This window comes from Chlamydomonas reinhardtii, chromosome 12 (genome assembly GCF_000002595.2).
Source record: "Chlamydomonas reinhardtii strain CC-503 cw92 mt+ chromosome 12, whole genome shotgun sequence".
NCBI lineage: Eukaryota > Viridiplantae > Chlorophyta > Chlorophyceae > Chlamydomonadales > Chlamydomonadaceae > Chlamydomonas > Chlamydomonas reinhardtii.
In genome coordinates, this window is record NC_057015.1 from 7,663,973 (window position 1) to 7,686,437 (window position 22,465).

The 22,465-nt window shown below is 64.0% G+C and overlaps 4 protein-coding genes across 4 annotated transcripts; 1 reads left to right on the forward strand and 3 right to left on the reverse strand.

Moving 5' to 3' along the window:
- Positions 1-48: 48 nt before the first annotated feature.
- Positions 49-4,420, reverse strand: CHLRE_12g554350v5 (uncharacterized protein). The gene is made up of 11 exons (XM_043069063.1): positions 4,043-4,420; positions 3,728-3,849; positions 3,420-3,506; positions 3,146-3,215; positions 2,925-3,004; positions 2,658-2,731; positions 2,341-2,412; positions 2,024-2,123; positions 1,669-1,779; positions 1,206-1,324; positions 49-949 (listed from the first exon to the last, which is right to left on the reverse strand). Exons 1-11 carry the CDS (start codon positions 4,167-4,169, stop codon positions 850-852), a joined length of 1,062 nt encoding a protein of 353 aa, XP_042918932.1. The 5' UTR covers positions 4,170-4,420; the 3' UTR covers positions 49-849.
- Positions 4,421-4,542: 122 nt separating this feature from the next.
- CHLRE_12g554300v5 (uncharacterized protein) lies at positions 4,543-8,688 on the reverse strand. Its single transcript, XM_043069062.1, has 8 exons — positions 8,487-8,688; positions 8,271-8,365; positions 7,814-8,180; positions 7,248-7,534; positions 6,865-7,087; positions 6,181-6,350; positions 5,628-5,819; positions 4,543-5,364 (listed from the first exon to the last, which is right to left on the reverse strand). Exons 1-8 carry the CDS (start codon positions 8,560-8,562, stop codon positions 4,927-4,929), a joined length of 1,848 nt encoding a protein of 615 aa, XP_042918933.1. The 5' UTR covers positions 8,563-8,688; the 3' UTR covers positions 4,543-4,926.
- Positions 8,689-9,069: 381 nt separating this feature from the next.
- Positions 9,070-17,918, reverse strand: CHLRE_12g554250v5 (uncharacterized protein). Its single transcript, XM_043069061.1, has 15 exons — positions 16,704-17,918; positions 16,300-16,462; positions 15,838-15,983; positions 15,205-15,393; positions 14,696-14,878; positions 14,155-14,351; positions 13,749-13,903; positions 13,347-13,514; positions 13,024-13,193; positions 12,618-12,823; positions 12,221-12,356; positions 11,907-11,972; positions 11,603-11,761; positions 10,997-11,389; positions 9,070-10,694 (listed from the first exon to the last, which is right to left on the reverse strand). The coding sequence occupies exons 1-15, from the start codon at positions 17,160-17,162 to the stop codon at positions 10,290-10,292; spliced, it is 3,195 nt and encodes a 1,064-aa protein (XP_042918934.1). The 5' UTR covers positions 17,163-17,918; the 3' UTR covers positions 9,070-10,289.
- A 240-nt stretch (positions 17,919-18,158) lies between these two features.
- Positions 18,159-22,395, forward strand: CHLRE_12g554200v5 (uncharacterized protein). Its single transcript, XM_043069060.1, has 8 exons — positions 18,159-18,926; positions 19,022-19,102; positions 19,412-19,491; positions 19,741-19,885; positions 20,403-20,525; positions 20,912-21,025; positions 21,297-21,940; positions 22,109-22,395. The coding sequence occupies exons 1-7, from the start codon at positions 18,840-18,842 to the stop codon at positions 21,345-21,347; spliced, it is 681 nt and encodes a 226-aa protein (XP_042918935.1). The 5' UTR covers positions 18,159-18,839; the 3' UTR covers positions 21,348-21,940; positions 22,109-22,395.
- The last annotated feature ends 70 nt before the right edge of the window (positions 22,396-22,465 follow it).

Sequence of the window (22,465 nt, forward strand, 5' to 3'; positions counted from 1 at the left end):
GTCGCCCGCGTAGCCTGCCTGCCCAGGTCCGGGCTGTGGCGCTTGTTTGCAAGCATATGACTACATGATTTGACTGAAAAGCTCTTGCGCAGTCGAATCGCGGAGGCACGCACCTCAGCCGAAATGCCTGCCGTGCCTAACCCAAGACCGCACTCCTGCTTTGCCGTGCCCCTCCGCACTTCCGGTCTCGGCGTGGCGGCGGAAATTCCGATTGGCTTGGAAATGTCCCCCATCGTAACAAGGTTACAGCCGTCACTGCTGTTCGCCCCAGCCGTTGTCCCTAGCCTCTACAGTGTCAGACGCGCACGCTATGCTTGACGTTATGGCCACCGCTACAGCCGTCTACAGCACACGTGTGCACCAAAGCAAAAGTTTCTGATGCAGAACTGGCCATGCCACTCCTCTGTTCTTAGCCATCTCGAACGCAGGCGGAGGCCCGCCCTGGGCAGCGCAACACGAATCTTCAACAGCTCTACAGCATCATCCTGCCAGTCTGGCTAGTCCCTGCCCCACAGCTGCCGCCGTTCAGGGCCGGCACTTCTCTCGACCTTGGTATTCATACCGCCAGCTTGAACCCACTGGTATGCGACCATTTAAACACCACAATCCGGTGTTACTACTGCATGCCTTACCCGGCTTCCACACGCGAACGTGGTGAGGACATGCAACCACGCAAGGCATACCCATCCCATGCAGGCTTGCCCTGCCCCGGCACGGCTAATAAAGCACGAGGTAAGCCCTATAGCTCACGAAATATATTAGAAAGATGCGTTCGTATGCATTTGCTATGAATTTCATGTAATGCACGGCCGCTGGCATTCCGGCAGTATGCTCTCCTCCTCACTGCCCTCAGGACGTTGACGTTGACGGTATGGGGTTGTTGACAAAGAATGCAAAGGCCAGCACTGCGGAGGAGGTGCCGCCCGGGTGTGGCTTGCCGCCGCTGAACCTGCACGCGATTTTCACGGGTTGAGCACAGGGCAGTGCGAGTGAGCAAGCGGTAGACGCCATGGCGAGTTCAGGGCGGTGGATGGGGGGCTAGCGATTTGCATAACAGCAACATTGCAGGGCAGAGCGTAAGCAAGCGTTATCTGCATTGCGAGGCTGGATGTCGCTGTGTGTGTCGACACAGCCACCCGCCGCAGCACTGCTGAGCGGGCTCGTTGTCAGTCGCTCCTGGTCATGCAGCAGTGAATTGCACTCACGTGTGGTTGACGCCGGGCAGCCAGGGAATGGTGTCGGGCAGGATGGTCCCAGGCTCAACGAAGGCGTCAGAGCGGAAGAAGAAGATGCTGCGCCCGTTGGGCAGCTTGGTGGTGTCGATCTGCGCATGTGCACGCGTGCGTGTTTTTTTACCGGTATGTGTGCGTGTAAGGTTGGCAGTCGGGAATGCGGCATGCGCCACGGCGTCGTGGCATGAACGCACACGCTCGTGTGCGGCGGTGCGCACCTGATCTTTCGCGCGACGCTGCACGACACAGCATATGCATGCCCAAACCTCATCCTCGCTCTTTGGCTGGTGCTGGGTTTGGCTGGCATTGGAGTGAATCATCCCACCGCCACCGCCACCCCCACCCCCACCCCCATTGCATTGGGTTTGGTTTAGTTTGGGCTGGTATCTACAACCCCCCCGCCAGCCCCACCCCCGCCACCGCCCCCGCCTCTCACCACCAGGTTGCGGTAGATCATGTCGTCCACGTCCAGCTGGATGGAGCCCAGGATGGGCATGGCAATGCCGGTCGCGGGGTCCACCACGTGGAACTTGGGGTTCAGGGTCACCTGCACGGCACACACACACCGGCGCATGCAGGGAGAGCATGGGTTGGCACGTGTGGGTCAGGCAAGCATGGGCGTGCTTTGAGACATTGCAGTGTCAAGAGCCGGTAGCTTCAGTCCGTGCTGGCGCGCGCCAAGTGTGGCGGGGAAGACAGCCCGCCTTGCGGAAATGGCAAGGGGCCCTGCAAGGGACCGTGGGTCGCATTGAGCCCTGTTCAGGCCGGCGGCGTCTGGCGGCCCAACTCACAAAGGAGCGTGTGACGGGGGCCACCGGGGGTGACACGCGGTTGAAGAGGCGCTGGTCGAACGACATGAGCTGCCGGATGGTCCAGTTGCCGCTCAGAGGCCTGGATGCGGCGGGGCAGCAAGCGGCCAGGCGCAGCAGGTGAGGCGGAGCTGCCAGGACCACGCATTATGCAGGAATACACATGCTTCTGCTACGGGCTGGCTGGCCAGGAGGCGGCCAGTTAAAACTGACAAAAACGAATCCTGCTCCTGCCTCCTCATGCCTGCCTGTTACGTAAGCACATGCAACCCCCGCACGCAGCGCTCGCAGGCTCTCACTTGGTGGGCAGGGCATCCTTGAACACGCTGAGCCGTGTGTAGCTCCAGGGGAAGTCATTGAAGCCGGCGGCACTGAGGTCCACAGGGCAGCAGGGGCAGGTTGCCGACCCGGAGAAGTCAGTTGAAGTTGTGCCATCACATATGCGGCCGGCAACAGGTCCCGGAAGCGTCCGATCATCTAAGACCCTGCACCCGGCCATGCTGCAAGTGCCGCACGCCAAACGCCCAGCCGTGCTGACATATCATGACACAGAATGCATGCAAACGCATGCACGCGCGTGATGATTGTCATTGTATGTTTGCCCCAGCTTACGCACATTGTGGGAACCTCCGGCACGTAGTCGGGCGAGTAGCGCACCGGGCAGGCCGGGTTGCCGTTGCTGATGTGCACCTGTGGGCAAAGCAGGCATGCACACGCGTACACAAGATCACAAGCTGGCGAAGCGGCCGGATGCGCGCAGCGCGCATGTGCACCCCACCAAAGCACTCCTTGCGGTCACAAGGACTGACTTCCGCTCGCCGGCCCTGCACGGCCCAGCCTCCGATCCCCCAACCCTGCTCTCAACAGCCGCCGACGTCCGCACCTTGAAGCTGAGCTCGGGTGCATACACATACCCGTTGCCCACGTCCAGGTTCGGCTGCACGCCGTCCGCAAGAGCCGTTTCTGCAATCCGGTGTGTGAGCAGACGCATGTGTCGGTGTGATCGGCGCGGTCCCGCCTAGCCAGGCGTGCTGCGCCACGACAAAGCAAACACCCACTCACTGTCCAACCTCCACACGCCACAACAGCGTGGCCACTTCTCACCTGCCCGCAACCTCAGTGCCGAGGTGCAGTCCTGGGAAATCAGCGACGTGTCCACCTCGATTCTGTAGACCTACAAGAAGAGCGAAATCAGCACGGGCAGGACGCGTGTTAGCTGGCAGGGTACGTGCACAAAACGCATGTGGTGCGTCACTTCTCTGCTGCTCCAACATGCTCCAAGTCTCGGCAATAGTTAAGCGGTGCCCACAGCTCTAGCTACACCAGCGCTAGCCACTCCGCCCCAGAACCGTAAACAGGACCAGCTCTTCATACTCACGTTCATACACGTCAGCTGTGAGCACCCGAACTTGATAGGCCCCGTGGTCCCTATCTTATGGTTGGACGTGTCCAGGACGATGCCGGTCTGTGAGAGGGAAAACATAGTCCCGGACAGATTGCACCTCGATACCGCATGGGTGTCGTATGGGTGATGCCCACGGTGTGGTACATGCATTTCCACAACATTCCAGCGCCTGGAAGCCGCCCGCGGGGCGCCAGCAGCGGATTGCACGCGTTGGGCCCAGCAGCGCCCAACCGCTGCCGTCTTTTCCGGCTGAACACAGCACATCTGCACGTGGCTCTCACCGCGTTGCTAGGGAGCGGCGCCAGGAAGTAAATCTCCTTGAAAATGTGGTCCTGGTTGTTGTGAAGCTGCGCCAGGATGTCAAACGTGACCTTCCCCGACAACGTCTGGTTATAAGGCATGCCTGCACGCCGCACAAGGCATCAATGAGCCTGAGACACTTGTGTGACTTACGCCCTCCTTCTGTCGAGGAGGGAGCTTTCGACCGGGTGGGGCAAGGGTTGGGGGTCGGTAGCATGGCTGATGGAATGGCCCGTGGGGCGAGTGAGCGACAAAGCGAGACTGCCAACCCTTCCAACCTTATGCATAAGACTTACATCCGCCTATGTGGAAATGCCTGCTATCCGATGAAACATTCTGGCCCACATCGGTCCACCACAGTTGCGCCTCAATCCAGAAGCGGGGCTCAGGCCATCCAGTACAGTTTTGAGGCTGTGTGAGCATACGCTGTGGGTCCGGGAGCGTTTGCGAGTCGGCCCGCAGAAAACCGATACCTAATAGCGCTGCTAACAACAGCACAGCCATTTGTACAGGCCAAACAACTAGTACTGGTTGCCAGTGTCAGGAAAGAAAGCTTTGGCTTGTGGAACCCAAGCTCACGAACGCTGGACTACTACTTTTACGTCTGGGCGAGTCTACGAAGCTGCCATGAAATGATGCAATGGTCGGGCGCGACTAGAATAACTTCATGTAGCTTACTTCTTGAATTATAAGCATGTACTATAGCGTCAAGGCCGGGGAAAGGCAAGCAACGGTCGGACAAGTTTGGCGGGCGGTCAGCCTGATGTCAACTCATTAGTTAATGCAGCCAACGTATACACACGCGGATTTACAGTCCTGGGCAAGCGCAAAGAGGACCAGAGATTGGTGTTCCCGTTCCATCTCCTACCCCATCTCTGGCCACGGCTCGCTGCACACACGCCTGCGCACACCCTGGTGCATACCGTGTGCAGCCGGGAACAACCACAACCATCCAAGTCCAGCGCTACGCGTAAGCAAGAAAGCGACTATGCGGTCTACCACAAATCTATTCCTGCCCCAACGCGGAGCATGATGCACGACGCATGCCTACGCCCGGGCACGTGGCATTCTGCATTTCCGTCCTGCGAAAAGCATTCGGCTCTACCGATCCATCCTCATGGCGCCCGTGTGCGCACCACCACCCCACCTCCCGCTTCCCCCTCACAAACACCTGTAACGCTCACTCTCGGTGCATGTGCGACAGCGGCACGCGCAGCCCCGCGCCTCCGCCGCTCCCTCCGCCCCCGCCACCCTGCCCCTTCGCCTCCTCCTGCACCAGGTACGCCCTCCCCGCGCCTCCCACCCCGCCCGCCCCTCCTGCCCCGCCCCCATACATCCCCGCCTTCGCCTGCTGCAGCGCCTCGCTCTGCCACAGCAGCACCCCAAACGCCGCGACCGCCGCAAGCGTCGCCCGCAGCACCAGGTTGAGCGGCAGCGCTGCCAGCAGCACCACGCCCACGCCGCCCGCCAGGGCCAGCGAGGCCCTGCTGCCGGTGACCAGCAGCCGCGCCACGAAGCGGAGCGCGGCCTCGGTGCCCTCGTCCATGGCGGCGCGGCAGCGGCCGTAGGCGGCGGGGATGGTGAAGCAGCCCAGGTAGCACAGCAGCCAGAACGTGGGCTGCGGGAAGGAAGCGGGCGGGAAGGAAACGGGGGGCGGGGGCACGCCATGGGGTTCAAGGACGTCGTGCGTACGGCCCTCGAGCACTGCGATGCTGCCCGCAGGAGAGCCCACAATACGGTGGCTCCACCCATCACTGGGCCGCAACTTCCCGTCGCCTTCATCCCCAACCATTCTCGCTCCTCCGCCCCCCCCCCGATGCATTGGGTTTGGTCTGGTATCTATAACCCCGACCCCGCCACGCCCTCTCCCCCCCGCCCCACCTGCGACATGACCCTCAGCTCGCCCACCACGCAGCCCAGCCACAGCAGCGCCGCCACCAGCGCCGAGGTGGTGCCGCGCCGCCCGCTCAGCAGACCCGCGCCCAGCACAAACAGCGCCGCGCCGTAGCGCGCGCCGCCCAGCGCCGCCCGCCGCAGCACCAGCTCCACACGCTGCTGCATCTCCACAGCGGCCTGAGAGGGGGCGTGCAGGGTGTAGGGGTGGCCGGGGGCGGACATGTGAGAGGCGGTGTGTGTAGACAAGTCTAAAGGGGGTTGGTTTTGCCACTCGCAGTGAGCAGCCGAGACACGAGGATGCGGGAGGATGCAGGATGGGGGTGGGCGGCGCTGCGGGAAGGTGCGGGACTGTGAGTTCTGAGTGCGTTCACGGTGGCCGGTGCGCTGCGATCAGGCCACTTGGTTGCTGAGCGGTGGCCTCTGAAGATGCCTGTGTAGGCAAACACTACGAGGGCATGAGGGCATGAGGGCATCCGGCCGTTGCCGTTTGACAGCTGCAGCCATGCGCGCCCGACCACGGCCCCCTAGCCCCAATCACCTGCGCGTGCTCTGCTTCAGCCTCCGCCCCGTCTTCAGTGGCGGCGCCGCCGCCGCTGCCCTCCTGCTGCTGCGCTCGGCGCATGGCCACGGCCTGTCGCAGCAGGTTGCGCAGCAGCAGCAGGAAGCAGCCGACCAGTAGCGCCGTGGAGGGCTGAAGTAGGTCGTGGCCTGGCGCGGGATGAGGAGTGGAGGAGTGGGATGAGGAGTGGGCTAGAGGGCGCGTGGGGAGGGTGCGATGGGACAGGGTAAGGGGCAGGTGTTCCCAAGCCCCATTCCATTGGGGGACCGTGTGGAGGGCGTCACAGGGTGCTCGGACGGCACAAGGGAAACGTGCGCATGCGAATGCGGGTGTGTCACACATGTGCGTTGGGTATGAATTCATGCGCTACGGTAAGTTGCTTGGCTGAGGCGGTGGGCGTAAGCAAGTAAATCACGTCGGAGCACGCCACGCAAAACCTCCCTGGCCCTCTCGCTCTCCTCCATGCGGCGCCTGGGCCTTGAACACCGTCACAGGCCTGCGCGCCGCCCAACACTCCCAACACCCCAATGCCCCCAATGGGCTCGGTTTAGCTTGGGCTGGTATCTACACACACACACACACACACACACACACACACACACACACACACACACACACACACACACACACCGGTGCTGACCACAGCCTCACTCAGTGCCTCACCCTTGGCCAGCTGGCGCAAGCACACGAAAAGGTACAGCCCCGCGCCGAAGATGCGACCGGTGCGCCAGGGGTTGTGCCACATCAGCACCGCCTGCACCGCCAGCACGGCCTCCTGGGAGGCCGCCACCGACATGGGCGGCTCGGCCACGCCGCCGCCGCCGCCGCTGCCGCCGGCACGCGCCATGCTGCCCACGCGGCCGCTTGCCGTCGCCATGAGCCCACCCTGCAGCCGGCAGCGAGCGTGTGTGTGCGACGGCCACCAGGCTGCGGACGTCCAAGGCCGGCCCAAAGCTACCAGCGGCCGAGAAGCAATTATTTTCCATCCCCAACAAAACATATCAAGTCACGGCTGCCTCCCACCGCCACAGTCGGATAACGCACACCTGGCTGAAGCTTCCAGCGGTCCCAAACTCGTTTGCGCCAGCAGTCGCAGCAGTCGCCTCTGCCAGCCCGCCGCCGCCGCCCGCGCTGCCCGCCACTACGCCGCCGCCCGCGCCCGTGCTGAACCAGCGCCAGGGGCTGAGCCCCACCGCCACAGCGTTCATCACGGTGCCTGACATTCGCAGCGCCGCCGCCGCGGTGCCGCTGCCCGACACACGGCTGCCGCCGCTGCCGCCCCCTCCTCCGTAGCCGCCGTAGCTGCTGGTGCGTTCCACCAACTCCACCTCGTCTAGACGCAAGCGGCATGGAGCGGGAAAGCCAGGGTCAGGGTGCGCGCGTAGGAGCGCAAGCATGGTTGCAAAGCCCCCACAGTTCGGCGGCGAGTGGAAGAGTTTTGGCCCCGCGGAGGGCTGCGGGCTGGTGACCCAGATCGCTGGCTAACACCTCATGTCTAGGCCAAGCCCTGCGGCCAGGTCCGACCTGCCGGTGGGGCGCCTGGCATGTACCAGTCCTGGAGTTAGAACCGGTGCTGACACAGCGCAGGTACTCGCCCACGGGGAACACTTACCGACGTCCAGAAGGCCACCAGCATCTCCGCGAGCGGCAGCGCCCCCGAGCGCATTGGTGCTACCCGGTTTGGAGTGGTCGACGCCCCCTACACCCGCGCCGCCAGCGTTTAACGAAGCAGTCGGCTGCTGTTGCGACTGACTTTGCTGTGGCTGCTGAGATGTCATAGAGCCGGCGCTAGAGCTCACGGGGAGCGGAGCCACGCGGTTTGAGCGGGGTGCTTGCGGCGGGATTCCGGCTCCGCGCGAGGCAGCGGCGGCCGCAGCGGTTGCCATGAGGCTGCTGTTTGCGCTGCTGCTCACGGTAGCCTCGCGCTGGTCGACCACGAGGTACTCATCAACCCACGACGGGGGTGCCGAAGGCGCGGCCTGCGCGGAGGGGGGGGGAAGGTAAGGGTTTGCCAGCGGAGGCGAAGTGGCCGGGGAGGGGGGAGGGCAGCGTCACATGAAATCGTTCACCTCTGTAGCGCCATCCTCCTGCTTCTTGCCAGCGGCTTTGCCAATTTTAGAGTCCGTGAAGCGCGCCTGGACAAGCTGGTGACCTGAGGCCGACTCTGTGACAGGAGAGGGCCAGTCGGCAACGTCGGTTTCAGTCAGCAGGTCGCGAGTCGTGGTCGCGGTGCTTCTTTTCAGCATCACGGCCTTCACCGCATCACATCTGCCCTGACAGCTTGCCTTTCGACGCGGCAAGATGCTTATAGAAGGATGTCGCTGTGCTCGCGGAGAAACCGCAGGAGCACTCGTAGAGCATTTTACTTTGTTACCAAGTTGTCAACATTATCAAATCGTTGAAGAGCTCAGAAACGCAACTGGCCCCAACCCTAGTTTGAATGTCGCAGACCAAGTGCGCCGGTGATGAAGTGCGCTGCGTGGGGTGACAGTGGGTCAAGTGGCAGCTTGCAACTATTCCGCACGCATCCATGAAAGTCTGCCCATGATGCCGGATTCCGTGCACATCGGGCGTGCCTGTACCGTTTCCCTCAGCCCTGCAGCCCAGTCCGTCCCAGTCTCTGCAGAGCAACCGAGCCCCTGTGGGCCCTGACGGTGTGCGATGGGATATGGTAAGGCAGGTTAGTGAAGTCCCGTTGGGTGTCAGCTGATTCCCAGACCCCAGCAGATGACAAACAATTGGGCCCTGACGGTGCTTTTTGCACTGTGGCGCAGCTCCTCCACATACGATAAGCCGCTGGTGGCGTGGTGCGGTGGTGGCCAGCCGGATTGCAGTGCCTGCTGACGGCCCCACAAGGCTCCATCAAGAGAGCACACAGGTATTGCAGTACTACTGATCGGTAGTCGGGCCCAGGGGTAGGTAAGCCCTGCCTTTGGCCCAACTCCCGTACCACGCAATCACGCAAGACACGCTTGACGCATGCCCACGCCCGAGTGGCGAGTGCCTGACGCCTCCAACGTGTTAGCCACGTCGCATTTAATTGCCACCAGCAGGGGTGCCTCTGCCCACCAGCGCTCCAGCACATCCTCCAGAGTCAACGCGACTGCGAGTCCTTGCCCACATGAAACCACCTTTCAACGGCCAACGGTGTCTTACCCACCTGCTCATTCTCGTAATGGTACACCGGCCAAGCATCGTAAGATGCCTGCCTCTTGTTTCGCCGCCTAAGCCCTAGCCACGTTCAGCCCTGGTCAAGGGCATTCCTGCCCCCCCCCCCCCCCAAAACAAAGAATGGGAGAGGAAGAGAGAGCACGACAGGTGACCCCAGGAACGGTCACCCCCTGTCCGGCACAACGGATGCAATCTGGCGCAGGCGCGCAGCAAGCACACGCGCGTCCCAAGTGCGTCGATGACCAACTGTGCGTCTCAACAATCCCCTGCGTCATTGTAGACACCTCCATAAACGCTCGCCTCTTGTCAAAGCTCAAATGTAGCACCTCTCAGCGAACGATGCCTTCAGGGCTATGGACTTAACAGCTACACCTGCGCTGGCACCTGCCTAATAACACGCTGGCAGTAATTGGGGTACATCAACGTCATCAGCGACACATGCACGACAATCTTCACGTGCACTGGCACAATTGCGGACACGCCCGACGCTTCGGCAATCCGCACGGCTCTCTCAGTGTCGCCCACACCAACCCTGTTCCTACAGCTCCCCTATGCGTTGTATGTTGTATGTCCATGCCGTGCCGTGCAAACGGCTCGGGGGCCCCATGCAATACCTTTTCCTTCACTGCAACTGCTGTGGCCATGCTGTCAACGTGCGGCGTCGCCTGACTCTCTTCATGAACAAGCCAATCTCTTACTACTACTCATGGCAACCACACTGCGCTGCTTCCTGCCGAGTCCAGCGTCCTCTTCTCTGCATGACAGCCCTTGCTCCTCCTCCCAAGTGCTGCCACGGCCGGTCCCTGGCCCAGCACAACTGCTGCCCCTAGCTCTGTACAGGTCGCTGCTGGCTCTCTTGCACACCGTCTCTGCTGGCCTCTTGAAACCAGCTCGGCTGCAGGTCAGGCCGGCGTCGCTCAAATGCTGAAGTCCAGCACCTGGCGCCCCTGCCGCTCCGCCGCCGCCATGACCGGCGCCGTCAGGCCAACCGCCGGCGCGCTGCGGCTGCCAACCGTCGTGGTGGTTCCCACGTACGACAGCTTCACCGCGCCGTTGGAGTCCATGACGTACTGCCACTCCCACGACGGTTGGAAGCCGCCGGCGGCGCCGCCGAGCAGTGTTGCGGCTGCGCCGTCAACCGCCGAAAGCGGCGTCAGCGGCGTCAGCTTTGCCTCGATGCCGGCGCCGTCGGGCGCGGCGGTGACGGACAGGCGGTGGCCGTCGGGCACCACAAAGGTGTGGCTGCCGGTCAGGGTGACGTCGTGCGCCTCGAACTCGGACTGCCCCAGCAGCACCACCTTGCAGCTCTCGTGGCGCCGCACCTGTGCGGCGCGGAGGGTTTGTGTGCGTGGGGTTGTGTGGGGCCAAGGCAGCGAGACGAGAAGCGCGCGGGGTGAGGCGGTGAGTACACAGGGCAGGACGTAAGGACGCCAAGGACGTCTTGAGGGCGACCCGCTCAAAGACGACAGCCTCTGCATGAATGTGAGCAGCTGCAGGTGGAAGCCTGTCGTACTACTTAAGGCCGCCTCCAAACCGTCTACTTTACACCGTAATACGTCACACTATTCACGTGTTCTTCTGCTTGGTCAGACCATTCGCAAGTTCTCCTTCATCTAACACGCACCTGGTGCTTCCAGTACACGTTGTCGGGCGAGGCCCAGTCGATGCCGGCGTTGCGCACGCGCACGTTGACCATCTGCACGCGCCCGCAGCGGCGGCCGTAACGCAGGATGCCGCCGCCGGCCGCGCTGACGCTGGGGCTGCCGGCGGCCGCGCTGGCATTGGTGCCGAAGCCGAAGGGCATGGTCAGAGCCGGCGAGGAGGCGGCCGCCGTGCTGGCGGCGGCTGCCGCCACGGCGGCGGCAGCCGCGCCGCCGGCGGCGGCGACGGAGGCCTGCTGCTGCTGCTGCTGCTGCTGTGCGATGTCCTCTGCGAGGGCGGCGTGCAGGGCGGTGGCTGTGGCGGCGGCGGTGTCGGCAGGCGACTCCAGGTGCCCCATCACATTCTCCGCGTACACCTGCAGGAGGGCAGCACCGGGGGCCGAGCGCGCGACGGCGGGTGGAGATGGCGTGAGATGCAGGCAGTGTTCATCCCCTGCACAATGTATGCTATTTGGCGCGTGTCCCCAACTGCTGCCGCAGCCACCCTCCCCCATGCTCCTCCCCCGTCGCCCAGCCATTTTTGCACCCCAGCGCCCCTCCCCTCCCCGCCCCTCCCCGCTCCCTCTCACCTGCAGGCTGCCGGCGATGTCCACGTCCACCAGCCGCGCCTCGGCGCACTCCAGCACCAGCTCGCTGCCCTGCGCCAGCGACCCGCCCACCAGCTTCTGGCTGATCACGTCCCACAGCGGGCCCAGGGCCGGGTGGAACAGGAAGATGAAGCCGGGGCCCTGCGGGGGTGTTGTTTTTGTGTGACACAACAGAGGCAGCGCGTGAGTAGGCGGTGTGCCGTGGCAAGCCGAGGCCTGAATGAAAGAGAAGAAGCTTCAAAACTCCCGCGGATGTCCTGGTGACAGTACCGGCCCTTCCTCCCACCTTCTCCAGGTATTGCTCAGGGCTGCCGGGCTCAGGCACGTTCTTCAGCCCGCAGCGCTGCAGGATCTGCGGAGGAGGGAAGGGGAGGAGCGCAGGGAAGATGAGGAACGAGGGGCGAGGGTTGTGCCGAAACATGCCACGGCCAATGGCAAGCACGCATCACTGCGCCATGCGTGCCGCTTACATGCTCCGCCATCGAGCCTGGGCCCCGCCCTCCTCGGTTTACTTTGGGCTGGTATCTACAACCTCTCCCCCCGTTCTTCACACGAACGGCTATCCCCCCGCCTCCAACGCCCCCGCCCCCGCCTGCGCACCTGCCAGGCGTTGCGCTGCAGGTCGTAGAAGGAGCCGTCGGGCGTCTGGGCGATGCGCGCCGAGCCGGGCTCGCGGCGCTTCTTGGCGCTGGAGGTGACCTTGCGGCGGAGGTTGGAGACCAGGAAGGTGGACAGCCTGGGGGCGGGGACAGGGGAGAGGGGGCAGGGGCAGAGGGGGGCAGAGGTTAGCGGTGCATTGTAAGATCGGAGACAAGGGGCAAAATTTATTCAAGAGAGGGAGGGTGGTGTTGCAGGGCCGAGGTTGCGTCTTGGGCACAATTCTTCAAGCCTAAGGCCACCGGCACTGACCTGACACTGACAGCGCCTGCAAACTTTCCCCAGCACCGCCCCAACAATTCGCCAACAAACCCCAAGCGCCCTCTCTCCCAGCACTCACTGGTTGTTTGCCAGCAGGTCGTTGGGCTCGCGGCGCTCCTCGAAGCGGTCAGTCAGGTAGTCGGCCATGTTCTGCATGGTGCTCTCCATGCGCCCCGCCGTCACCTGGCGGCTGGGGCCGCCAAGCGGGTCGGTGTAGCTGACCTTCTTGTTCAGGTTGAAGATGAGGCCGGGCAGCAGCTGAGCGCCGTCGCCACGAGCCACCGCCTGCGGGGAAAGAAAGGGCCGGGGGAGAGGAGAAGCGGGTGGTGGAAGGTGTGCGAGTCGGGGTGGTGAGAACAAGCAGTACGGGAGCGAGGCGTCAGAGCGCGCGCGCGCGTTGACATGCAAAATCGCATCCCCCTCCACCTCTAGCCCCTTTTCAAACCCACTCCCAACCCCCGCCCTCCTCCCATGCGCCTCCTCACCTCCGCCACCACGCTGCGCGCGCCCTTGAGCCCCACGTACAGCACGTTGGTGTTGGCTGGGAACACGGAGGTCTTGCTGCCGGCGCTGACCGCCTCGTCGTTCAGGCCCAGCTTCTCAAACTCGGTGTACTCCACGTTGGTCACGCCGTACTCGAACACGTAGCGCCCGCCTGTGTGTGATGTGGGACGTGGGAAAGGGGGAGTGTGGGATGTGGGATGCGGAAAGTAAAGATGGGGCGGCGGGTTGTGTTGGAGAATCGAGCAAAGCAAAACATATCGACTGTGCAGCGTTCTGCAATGTGTCACACGCATGCCGGACCCACCCTCGGGGTGGTTGTTGTCGGGCAGCCAGCGCTTGCGCTCCTGCACCACGTTCATGCCCTCCGCCGCGCCCACCGCGCGCTCGCAGCTCATGAAGCCGAAGGCGCTGGCGCCGCCGTTGCGGCGGCTGAAGCCCGCGCCCGCCAGCGCCAGCAGCGTGGTGTCCATGCCTGTGCAGGTGAGCGTGTGCGTGAGGAGTGTGTGGGAATGGGATACGTGTCAGATGAGCACACGAGCACCCACGCACACTGGACCGCTGTAACTCGCACATCTGTTGACGCCGCGGCGCATCCCTCATGCGGCCCTCAAGCCCGCCCTGCACCCCAACACACCGCATCCGCCCCCCCCTAAGGCCCGCCCTTCAAGCCACCGCCGCCCCCCCGCCCCACACAGCACCCTCTCACCCGCCATGGGGTTGCTGATCTGTCGCACCAGCGCCGCCCGCCTGCCGTGCTGCCCCTGCAGCCAGTCGAACACGCCCTCGTCCCACATCAGCTTCCAGATGGCGCCGTGACCGCCCGGCTTCATCATGGGGCCCAGAGGCCGCGACAGCAGCCACCTAGCAAAGGGGGAGGAGAGGGTAGGGGGCAAGCGGGGGGAGGGGAAGGAGGGAAGGGTTTGTGTCGGGAAGGAAAGAGGTCGACACGGGGTGCGTGGTGAAGAGGGGGAGTCCAAAGGCTGCACAGGCGCAAGGCGTGGGGTGCACGAACGGCTGACAGCCACCCAAACCTCCCTTCCCTGACACACAAACACCCACAAGAAAACATCTACAGTACACCCATCATCCCATTCTCATCGCACTCGACTCACTTGCCGTCCTCCACGCCCACCACGGGCACCATGGGCTGGCGGAACAGGCGGAAGGCGTCGCGGCCGCGGCCCGCCCAGCCCAGCTCGCCCAGCAGGCGGCTCACACGCTCGTGGTTGCCCTTGGCGTCGGAGGTCATGATGGCCACGGGGGTGGTCACCTGGCGGCCCGTCAGCTGGAAGTACAGGTACTCGCGGGCCTGAGGGTGGGGTGGGGGTGGGGGAGGAAGCGGGGGGGAGGGCAGGTCAGGGTTACATTCATAATGATTGAAGACGTGAAATGGGTAAGTGGTGGGGGAGGTGGTGGGGAGAGAAGGTTCAGCCGTCCAGGCGTGGTCATTGCGAACAGGGCGGCGCGGGCATTACCGGGGTTGCGGTCGTTCTGGTGGTGGTGTGTTGCTGCCCAAGGAGTGGCGGGGCCGGCGCCCCTACACGCGACCACACGCCCCCCCTCCCTCTCTGGTTTAGTTTGGGCTGGTTTTTACAAACCCCCCCCCCTCCCCCCTCCCTCCCTCCCCTCCTTCCCCGCCGCCCCTGCCCCCACCTGCAGGTCCCGCAGCAGCACCTCCAGCAGGCTGCGCCCCGCGTACGGCAGCATGGCCGCCGGCAGCGACTCCCCCGTGGCCTCGTCCACCAGGCCCAGCCGGTCGCCGGCGCCGCCCACCGGGTAGATCTCGGCCAGGAAGGGCAGCGAGGCCAGGCCCTGCGCGGCCGCGCTCACGCCCACCTGTTGTAGCGGGTGGAAGGGAGGGTTACATTCATGATTAGTTAAGTGGTAGACGGAGAAGGGAAGGGAGGGGAGGGGATGGGGCAGATGGGGCTGGTGCGTTGCGTGGATTGTGGTGCGGTGGAGCCTCGGCTGCGGGGTTGTGTGGCGGTATGGACCAGGGAGCGCCAGCACGGCCGCCGCTTTCGCTTCCTATACGCCTGTTTCCACCCCAACCCAGCCCTGCCCTGCCCTGCGCTGCCCTGCGCTGCCTTGCTCAGGGCCTCACACCCGCGTGTATCCCTGCCCCGCGCCCCTCAAAACGAAACAGGACGCCAGCCGCGCACCTGCGCGCCCTCCTCTCCCGCCAGGTCGATGCCCTTGGGCACGTGGAAGGCCACCTGCGGCCGCCGCCGCTCCGCGCCCGTGGTGCCGTCGGCCGCCACCACGTCGATGGACTCGGCGACCGAGGCGGCGGACGCCGCGGCGGCCTCCTCCGCTGCGCGCTGCTGCTCCTTGGCGCGAGCCGTCTTGTCCTGCGCAGGGAGGCGAAGGGAGGCGCCACGATACAGGCGATGTCAGCGGTCATGCAGCAGTGAGTCTACGATTCCTACTAGTATGTCATTGCCTGGAGCCGTGTACAGATGCACTGCATTGTCGGCAGGACAGCAGCCGCCCTGGCCCCGGTCCCGGCCCAAGCCCATGGCTTCATCCCCATTGCCAGCATGTGTCCCTTGTTTTTAACGCTCCTCCGTTCCCTGTCCAACTCCCCCCTCCAACCCCTGTCCCTCCGACCCCCACCTCCCTCCCTCCTCCCTTCCCAACCCCTCTGCCTGCCTCCTCCCCTCCCCTCCCCGCCCCTCCCCTCCCCTCCCCTCCCCTCCCCTCCCCTCCCCTCCCCTCCCCTCCCCTCCCCTCCCCTCCCCTCCCCTCCCCTCCCCTCCCCTCCCCTCCCTCCCCTCAACCCCGCCCCTCCTCACCTGCAGCCCCTCCACGATGAGCTCCAGGCTCTTGAGCTGGTAGCCCAGCAGCCCGCCCACCGAGTCGTAGAACGTCTCCACGCGCGCCAGCCGGGCAGCCAGGTCCGACAGCCGCGGGCGCAGAGCCTCGGGCGCGCTGGCGGAGGCTGCGGTGCGGGCATAATGTGGGTGTGGGTGTGGGCGTGGTGGGTGGGAAGGAGGTGAGAAAGGAGGTGGTAGTGTGCTTGAGCTCTACAGATACTGGGTTACACTGCGCTGCACTGCACTGACTGGTTCTTCACCCCACCCGTCCCCATGCGCTTTTGCCAACTGCCGACTGCCTGCGCCAGCGCTTAGCTGCGCTGGCCCCTGCCCTCGCATCGCCCCGGCCCCTGCCCCCCACTCCCTAGACAGCCCACAGCCCTTCCAAAACGGCCTGGCCCCACCCCACCCCACCCCACCCCACCCCGCCCCTCCACCCACCCGCCGCCGGCTCCTGCAGCACGTGCTCCTGCAGCATGGCCGGCAGCGCCAGCAGCAGCCGCTGCTCCGCCGCCGGCAGCCCAGCCAGCGCCGCCATAACGGCGGCGTTGCGCGGGGCGGCGGCGAAGGCGGCCACACTGTCCACACTCAGCAGCACACGGACCTGGGGAGGACAGGGCAGGGCAGGGCAGGGCGTATGCAGAGCGGAGCGCGTCAGTGGGTTGCCGGTGTCAGCACGGAGTGATGAGGATGACGCGGAACGCCAGTCTCAGCGGCTTGGCACGGCGAGAAGGCCCTCCTAGCATCCGCGCCAATCAAGCAGTCCTTAGACCACAGGACCCGCAAATCCACCGCCTGCCCCGCCCCAGGCTACCCACACCCACACCCAGCCCCCGCACCCGCACCTTGTCCTCTGCTGCGGGTGCCGCCGCCACCGCCGCCAGCACCTGCCTCAGCCGCTCCGCCTGCACCTCCAGCGGCAGCTCCACGCCCCAGCCCGGCAGCACGTACTCGTCCTCGTACGACTGCACCGTGCCGCCCAGAGGGTCGGCGGGCGCGGCAAACAGCGGCTGAGGCGCCTGAGGCGCCTGCGGCTGTTGGGAGGCAGCAGCGCGTTGGGGCTGTTGCTGCGGCTGCTGGGCGCGCAGCTGCGCCAGCAGGCCCTTGGAGCCGAGGCCGCTGCTGATGCTGATGCTGCCAGCAGAAAAGGAGGATGCAGAGGAGGAGCTGGAGGAGGAGGACACGGCGGCCGCGACAGGCTGCTGCTGGGCCTTGCGGATGAAGGGGCCCAAGTAGGGTTTGTGCGGCTGGGGAGAGCCCGGCGCCGCGGCCGCGACGCGTGTAACGCGCTGGGCCAGCTGCATTTTCCGCTGTAAGTAGGCGCCCGAACTCAAGGGTGCCGCGCTGGCGCCGCGCTGGGCCGAGCGCCCAAGCCGAGGAACTTCAAGCGTCGCGGTTGAGACTTGAGAAGACGGCGTTCTAACGGAGCCGGCCTGCCCCGCCGCAGCGCTGGCACCAGCCAGCGCGCCGCGACAAGCCATTTCTGTGCTGCCTTACGAAGGTACTAGCGCTGCGTCGCAGCGCGCAAGAGCGCTGCGCGAGGGAAGCGTTCCGGTCCTGAGCTCCGACACCGCCCGCCTGGTGGCCTCGCGCAAGGCCAGGAGGCCAGTCGAGACTGAGTCAGCTGGACGCGCCCTTGGAGCTAGCGCTTGCCGAGCTAACAACAGGGACAGCGCTGACAACACCGACAAACCAGCTCGCAGCGACCACAGCAGAAGGTGCCCAGCGAACAGAATGCTGATGCGCTTGCGCAACACTCCTTGTCCAGCCGGTAAACAATCATAACCACCAGGTATAAAGCTACTGTGTGGATAATGCGGCAAGCGCCGCTGGTCTGGGTCGCAGTTGCACGCGGCCGAAGAACGATGACTGGATTGTCTGTGCAAACACGCGCGCGGGTCAGAAGCCACAGCTCTGCGGTAAGTGGATGAGCTCAATGCACCTGGGTACAGAATTTGCAGGCCAGATCTCCAGCTGCGGCACTCCTTCGGTTCAGGCTCATCCGCAGCGAATGTGCTTGAGCATCCAGCAATTCGCCCGCGCTTTTCAATTTGGAGGCCTAAGACGCCATTCAGCGAGTGAGCGAGCTTTGATGCAAGAAAAATGGCATAGGGTTGCAGCTATGGCTCTAGACGCTGAGGAGGGCTCCAGCGGTTGGGGCGTCGCATGTCCGTGGCGTGTCTGAGCTCGCTCTCCGCGCCCCTCCCCCCTCCACTAGTCACCTTCTCCTCCTTTCCCCGGCTTTCCATCTGCAGTACTACGCAAGTAACGAATAATACTAGCACACTCGGTATGTTTCAACAGAGCGCACATGGCAACGTTTCCAATCGCTTGTCCTCCCTGCTCCCTAACTCGATGTTAGGAGCAGAACCGGAGGTAAATGGAGCTCTTACGAGAGCAAGCCTACTACTAGAGTAGGACGTCGGCGTTGCAGGTGGCACGTCCCTGAGGTCCAGAGCAGATGTCGCTCGCGGCTCGCGTCAGCAAGTCCCTCTTGTAACCAATGCAATCTCCCGTCCGCTCCTCTTCACGTACCGCTCTCCCGTGTCGTCCCCCCAGCCTCTTTTCTCTTCCCCAGTCAGGCAGTTCCCCACTCATCCACTGCCATATTGTGCAAATGTGAGCATGTATATCCCTACGGCCGATGGACGAGAGCACAGGGAACAGCGGCTCTTCGACACGGGATGGTGCGATCGGCTGCAACCCACGGCTGGAACCGGTCCCGAGCATTCCTGCAGCCAATTTGATAGGTCATGGGATACATATAAATCTTTGCTGCACGACACGATATACGCAACGCGCTGCTTAGCAATTGCAGAGTCTCCGAAGCTGCAGTCAAACCATATTCTACGTTCCACTAGCCAAGCCTTGTCTGTTAAGACCCTCAAATGCAAATGACGCAGGCATAGCAGTTTCTGGTCTACACTGAACTGTTTCCCGACGATCGAACTTCAAGTCGTTGCCCACAGGGCACAGCTGCAATGTCAGACTTAACATCGTTACATAGTCAAGCAAAACGGCTTATCTTACTGCTTCGGGAGGGCCTAGAGCGGCTGGAAGCGCTTGAGGTGGGCGAGAAAGGCTCTGCGTTCCTGTTAACCAAGGTTACGTATGCAGACGACCCGCGCTGACTGGAAAGCTGCCGAATGGTTTTGTCGCTCAGGGGGCGACCCGCCATCAGCCGGGCACGGACACCACGTCGGCCCTAGCTCGCGACCTCAGATCCCAGCTTCAACAGCTCGCGGTACGCACCATATTTGGGCATGTGTGACAGTGGGTGGGCTGGGGTGGGCGTGACACAAACGCGGGGGACAGCCTGTCCGTCCCGCCTGCCTGCCGCTGCCACGGTGCTGTGGCCCGTCAACGCTTTGACCGCTCGGCGTTTGCCAGCGCCGGAATGACGAGTGAGGCTAGTCATGGGCGTGGGTGTCTTCTGTAGACTGCTTTAAGGGCAACCCGGGCAAGTCATCACCAACGTGTGCGGTAGTGCGCTGCGCAGGCAGCGGCTCTGACGCGTGGCCGCGCTTCCCCCTTGCTGCCCCCTGCCCCGCAGCGCATCAGCACGGAAATGGACTCCATATGGCGGATGCAAGTAATACGGGAAAATGCCTCCAAGCGCGACGTGTGGAAACGGTGAGAATCTGGGTGCCTGGGGCCTGGACGAACGGCGGGCGGGGGAGGGGTGTTTGTCCAATTGGGTTACCCGCTGCCGATCCCCACCTACCCTCCCCGGTGTGACCGCACCCTGCACCCACCGCCTCACACGGCCACTGCTATCACCGCCTCTCCCTTCATCTCACACTGCCACTGCTTTCACCGTCTCTCCCTTCATCTCAAACTGCCACTTCTATCACCGCCTCTCCCTTCATCTCAACTCCGCAGCAAGGTGGAGCAGGTCAGCGAGGAGCTAGACACGCTGCGGGTGGCGATGGACCGGCACGGCAGCCGCGAGAGCAAGCGCGCGGCGGAGGCGCGCGACCGCGAGGAGTTGCTGGGGCGGGCGGACGCGGGGCGGCGGGCCAAGCAGGTGTGTGTGCGGGTGCTGAGGCGGAGGCGGAGCCGTGGCCGTGGCCGTGGCACGGGGATGGGAGGGTGGGGAGGCGGTTGCAAAGATGGTACAGAGAGGTGTAGGGAGGTGGAAGGGGGGCGGGGCGGGGAGGCGGGTGTGCATACCAGCCAAAACTAAAGCGAACCCAATGCAAGGGAGGAAAGGGGAAGGATAACCTGGCGCGGGGGTGGGGGCTGGCGCGGGGATGGGGCCGGAGGCGGAGGCGTCGTCAGGGGATGGTGTGGAAGCGGGTCCCGCAGATGGCCTGCGCAAGAGGCGTGGGTGGGTTTGAGGCGTGAGTTGGGGCCGTTGTCCGCCGGGGCCCCGGGTGGCATGGCAGAGCGCGGGGCGGGGGACTTGGGGCTGCCCATCGCGTTCCTGGCCCAACGGCTTTAACATGCGCCGCCAACCCAAGGTGTGCCCCCACGATCATTAATGTTTTCGTTGCGCATACTCGCCAAGCACCATCAACACCACAACCACCCACCGACAACAGGAGATGGACGAGGAGGCCCAGGTGATGGGCAGCGTGGCTCGCAGCAAGCGCTACCTGGAGGAGATGTTTGAGAGCGGCACCAACATCCTGGTCAACATGGCCGGCAACAGGGAGAGGCTCAAGGTGGGGAGGCAGCTGTGAGGCGGTTGGGGGGTGGGGATGCGGCCGCCTGGCGGGGTCCCCAAGGCGGGGGGCCAGGCGGCCGAAGTGGATTCCACAGACACTCGCACAGCCGTGCATTTCGCACACATGGAAAGGTCGTGCACATTCGGCCGGTTCCGCTTTGCCTCAGCCTCCGCTGCCACTGGCGGCTCTGGCTCCGGGAGCTAGGGCTGTCCTGCCACATACATCCCCGCCTCCGACCCCCGCTTCCAACCTCCGCCTCCACCCCCCGGCCTCCAACCCCCGACGCCTGCTGTCTGCTTCGCTACACTTCTCTGTACCAATCTTTGCAACCCCCCGCCTCCAACCCCGCCACCTCTGCCCCCGCCTACCTAACCCCCCAACAGAGCGCCCAGAAGCGGGCGCTGGACGTGTTGAACACGGTGGGTCTGGGCGAGTCGCTGCTACGCCTCATCGAGCGGCGGCAGCGCATGGACATGTGGACGGCCTACGGCGGCATGGTGCGTGCGTGAGCCAGGCCGTGTGCGGGGAAGGGATCGGGAGCATGGTGTATATGTGCGTTAGAAAGCACATCGGTTTGTATGAATGTATTAGTTTCTGTGTGTACGGTCAGGGGCGCCAAACTGAAGGTGGGTGCCCGCTGTGGGTGCGGTTGGCAGCAGGCGACGGGCAACTGGGAGCGGATGTTTGGACTCCTGACTACATGGTTTGAACCTGCCCCTTCATGTCGCCGTGTGTGCCGCCACCGCTGCCCCCCTGCCACCGCTGCAGATTGTGATCACGCTGGTGGTATGCCTGTGCGTCTGGTGGTTCTGGTTCTGAGCGCACACGGCAGGACGCGGGCGTAGCAGCGGTCGACAGCAGGGTTGCAAGTGTGTGGAGGCCGCACTGCACACTCCAATGGACTGCTGGTCGGAGTTTTCTTATGTTTTCGGGGCGGCATTTCAAGATAGGATTGTCGTACGCAAACTCAATTCTCGGAGCGTTTGTGTTTTGTCATGCGCCACATTCTGGCTACCCACGGGACTAATGCACGGAGTTGTTGAGTGCAGACGACTAAAACCAGGTGGAAGCGCGCGTGCACGCGCGAGCGCAAGAGAGCTCTGTTTGTGGAGCGTGCGTGCACGAAGCACGCGGGTGTGCATCTGCATGCGCGTGCATCGGGCCGGCACCGGAAACATGGCGGGAGGTGGGATCGCAGCTGCGGCAGCGTCGGCGGTGTGCGCAAGGGCCTGGCGCCTGCGCCTCACAGAAGGGGCACGCCTTGCCGCTGCGTCCTCGCAAAGCGGCAAAGTAGGTGTGCACGCGTGTGTGTGCGGCACACGTGCCGTACGGAGGGGCGCTGTTGAAGCGCTGGGCAGCTGGGTGCGGCGAGCGGTGGTTGGCACGGCAGGGCACGGCTCTTGGTGCGGCAGGTGAATTGAACCCGGGACTTGGGAGAGTGGGAGTTTTAGATAGCGCATATATGGTTGGGTGCGTCCAAGTGTGGACGTTGTGGGTTGCGCCAGGCTGTGTCAAGTGCCAAGCCTAAAGTTCACAAGTTCACATATGCTCACTGTGCGCACTGCCACTTGCTCGTGCAGGTTCAGGTGGAAGCTGCGTGTAGCTGCTGGAGTGCGGTATCGCGGGCCTGCCAGCGCAGGCACGCGCTGGGATGCCGTGACCTGTGACATGGAGCCGCGGACTAGGGAAGTGGCCGCGCGGCAGGCAAGCGACTCGGCGCTCGGTGGGTGCGCTGGGGGAGGGGCGGCGGTGGCGAGGCTGGGGCGGGGCAGGGAAGCAGGACGGTTCGCGCGTGTTGAACCTTTTGGGAAGCACCGGCGTGACTGCCGGAGCATGCCGAACACCCCGTGTGTAATGAAAACACCTGCGTCGTGAATGGAGTTCCGGGAATCAAACCACCACTGACAGCAACGGGGCGCAGCGGAAGGCCAGCCGTC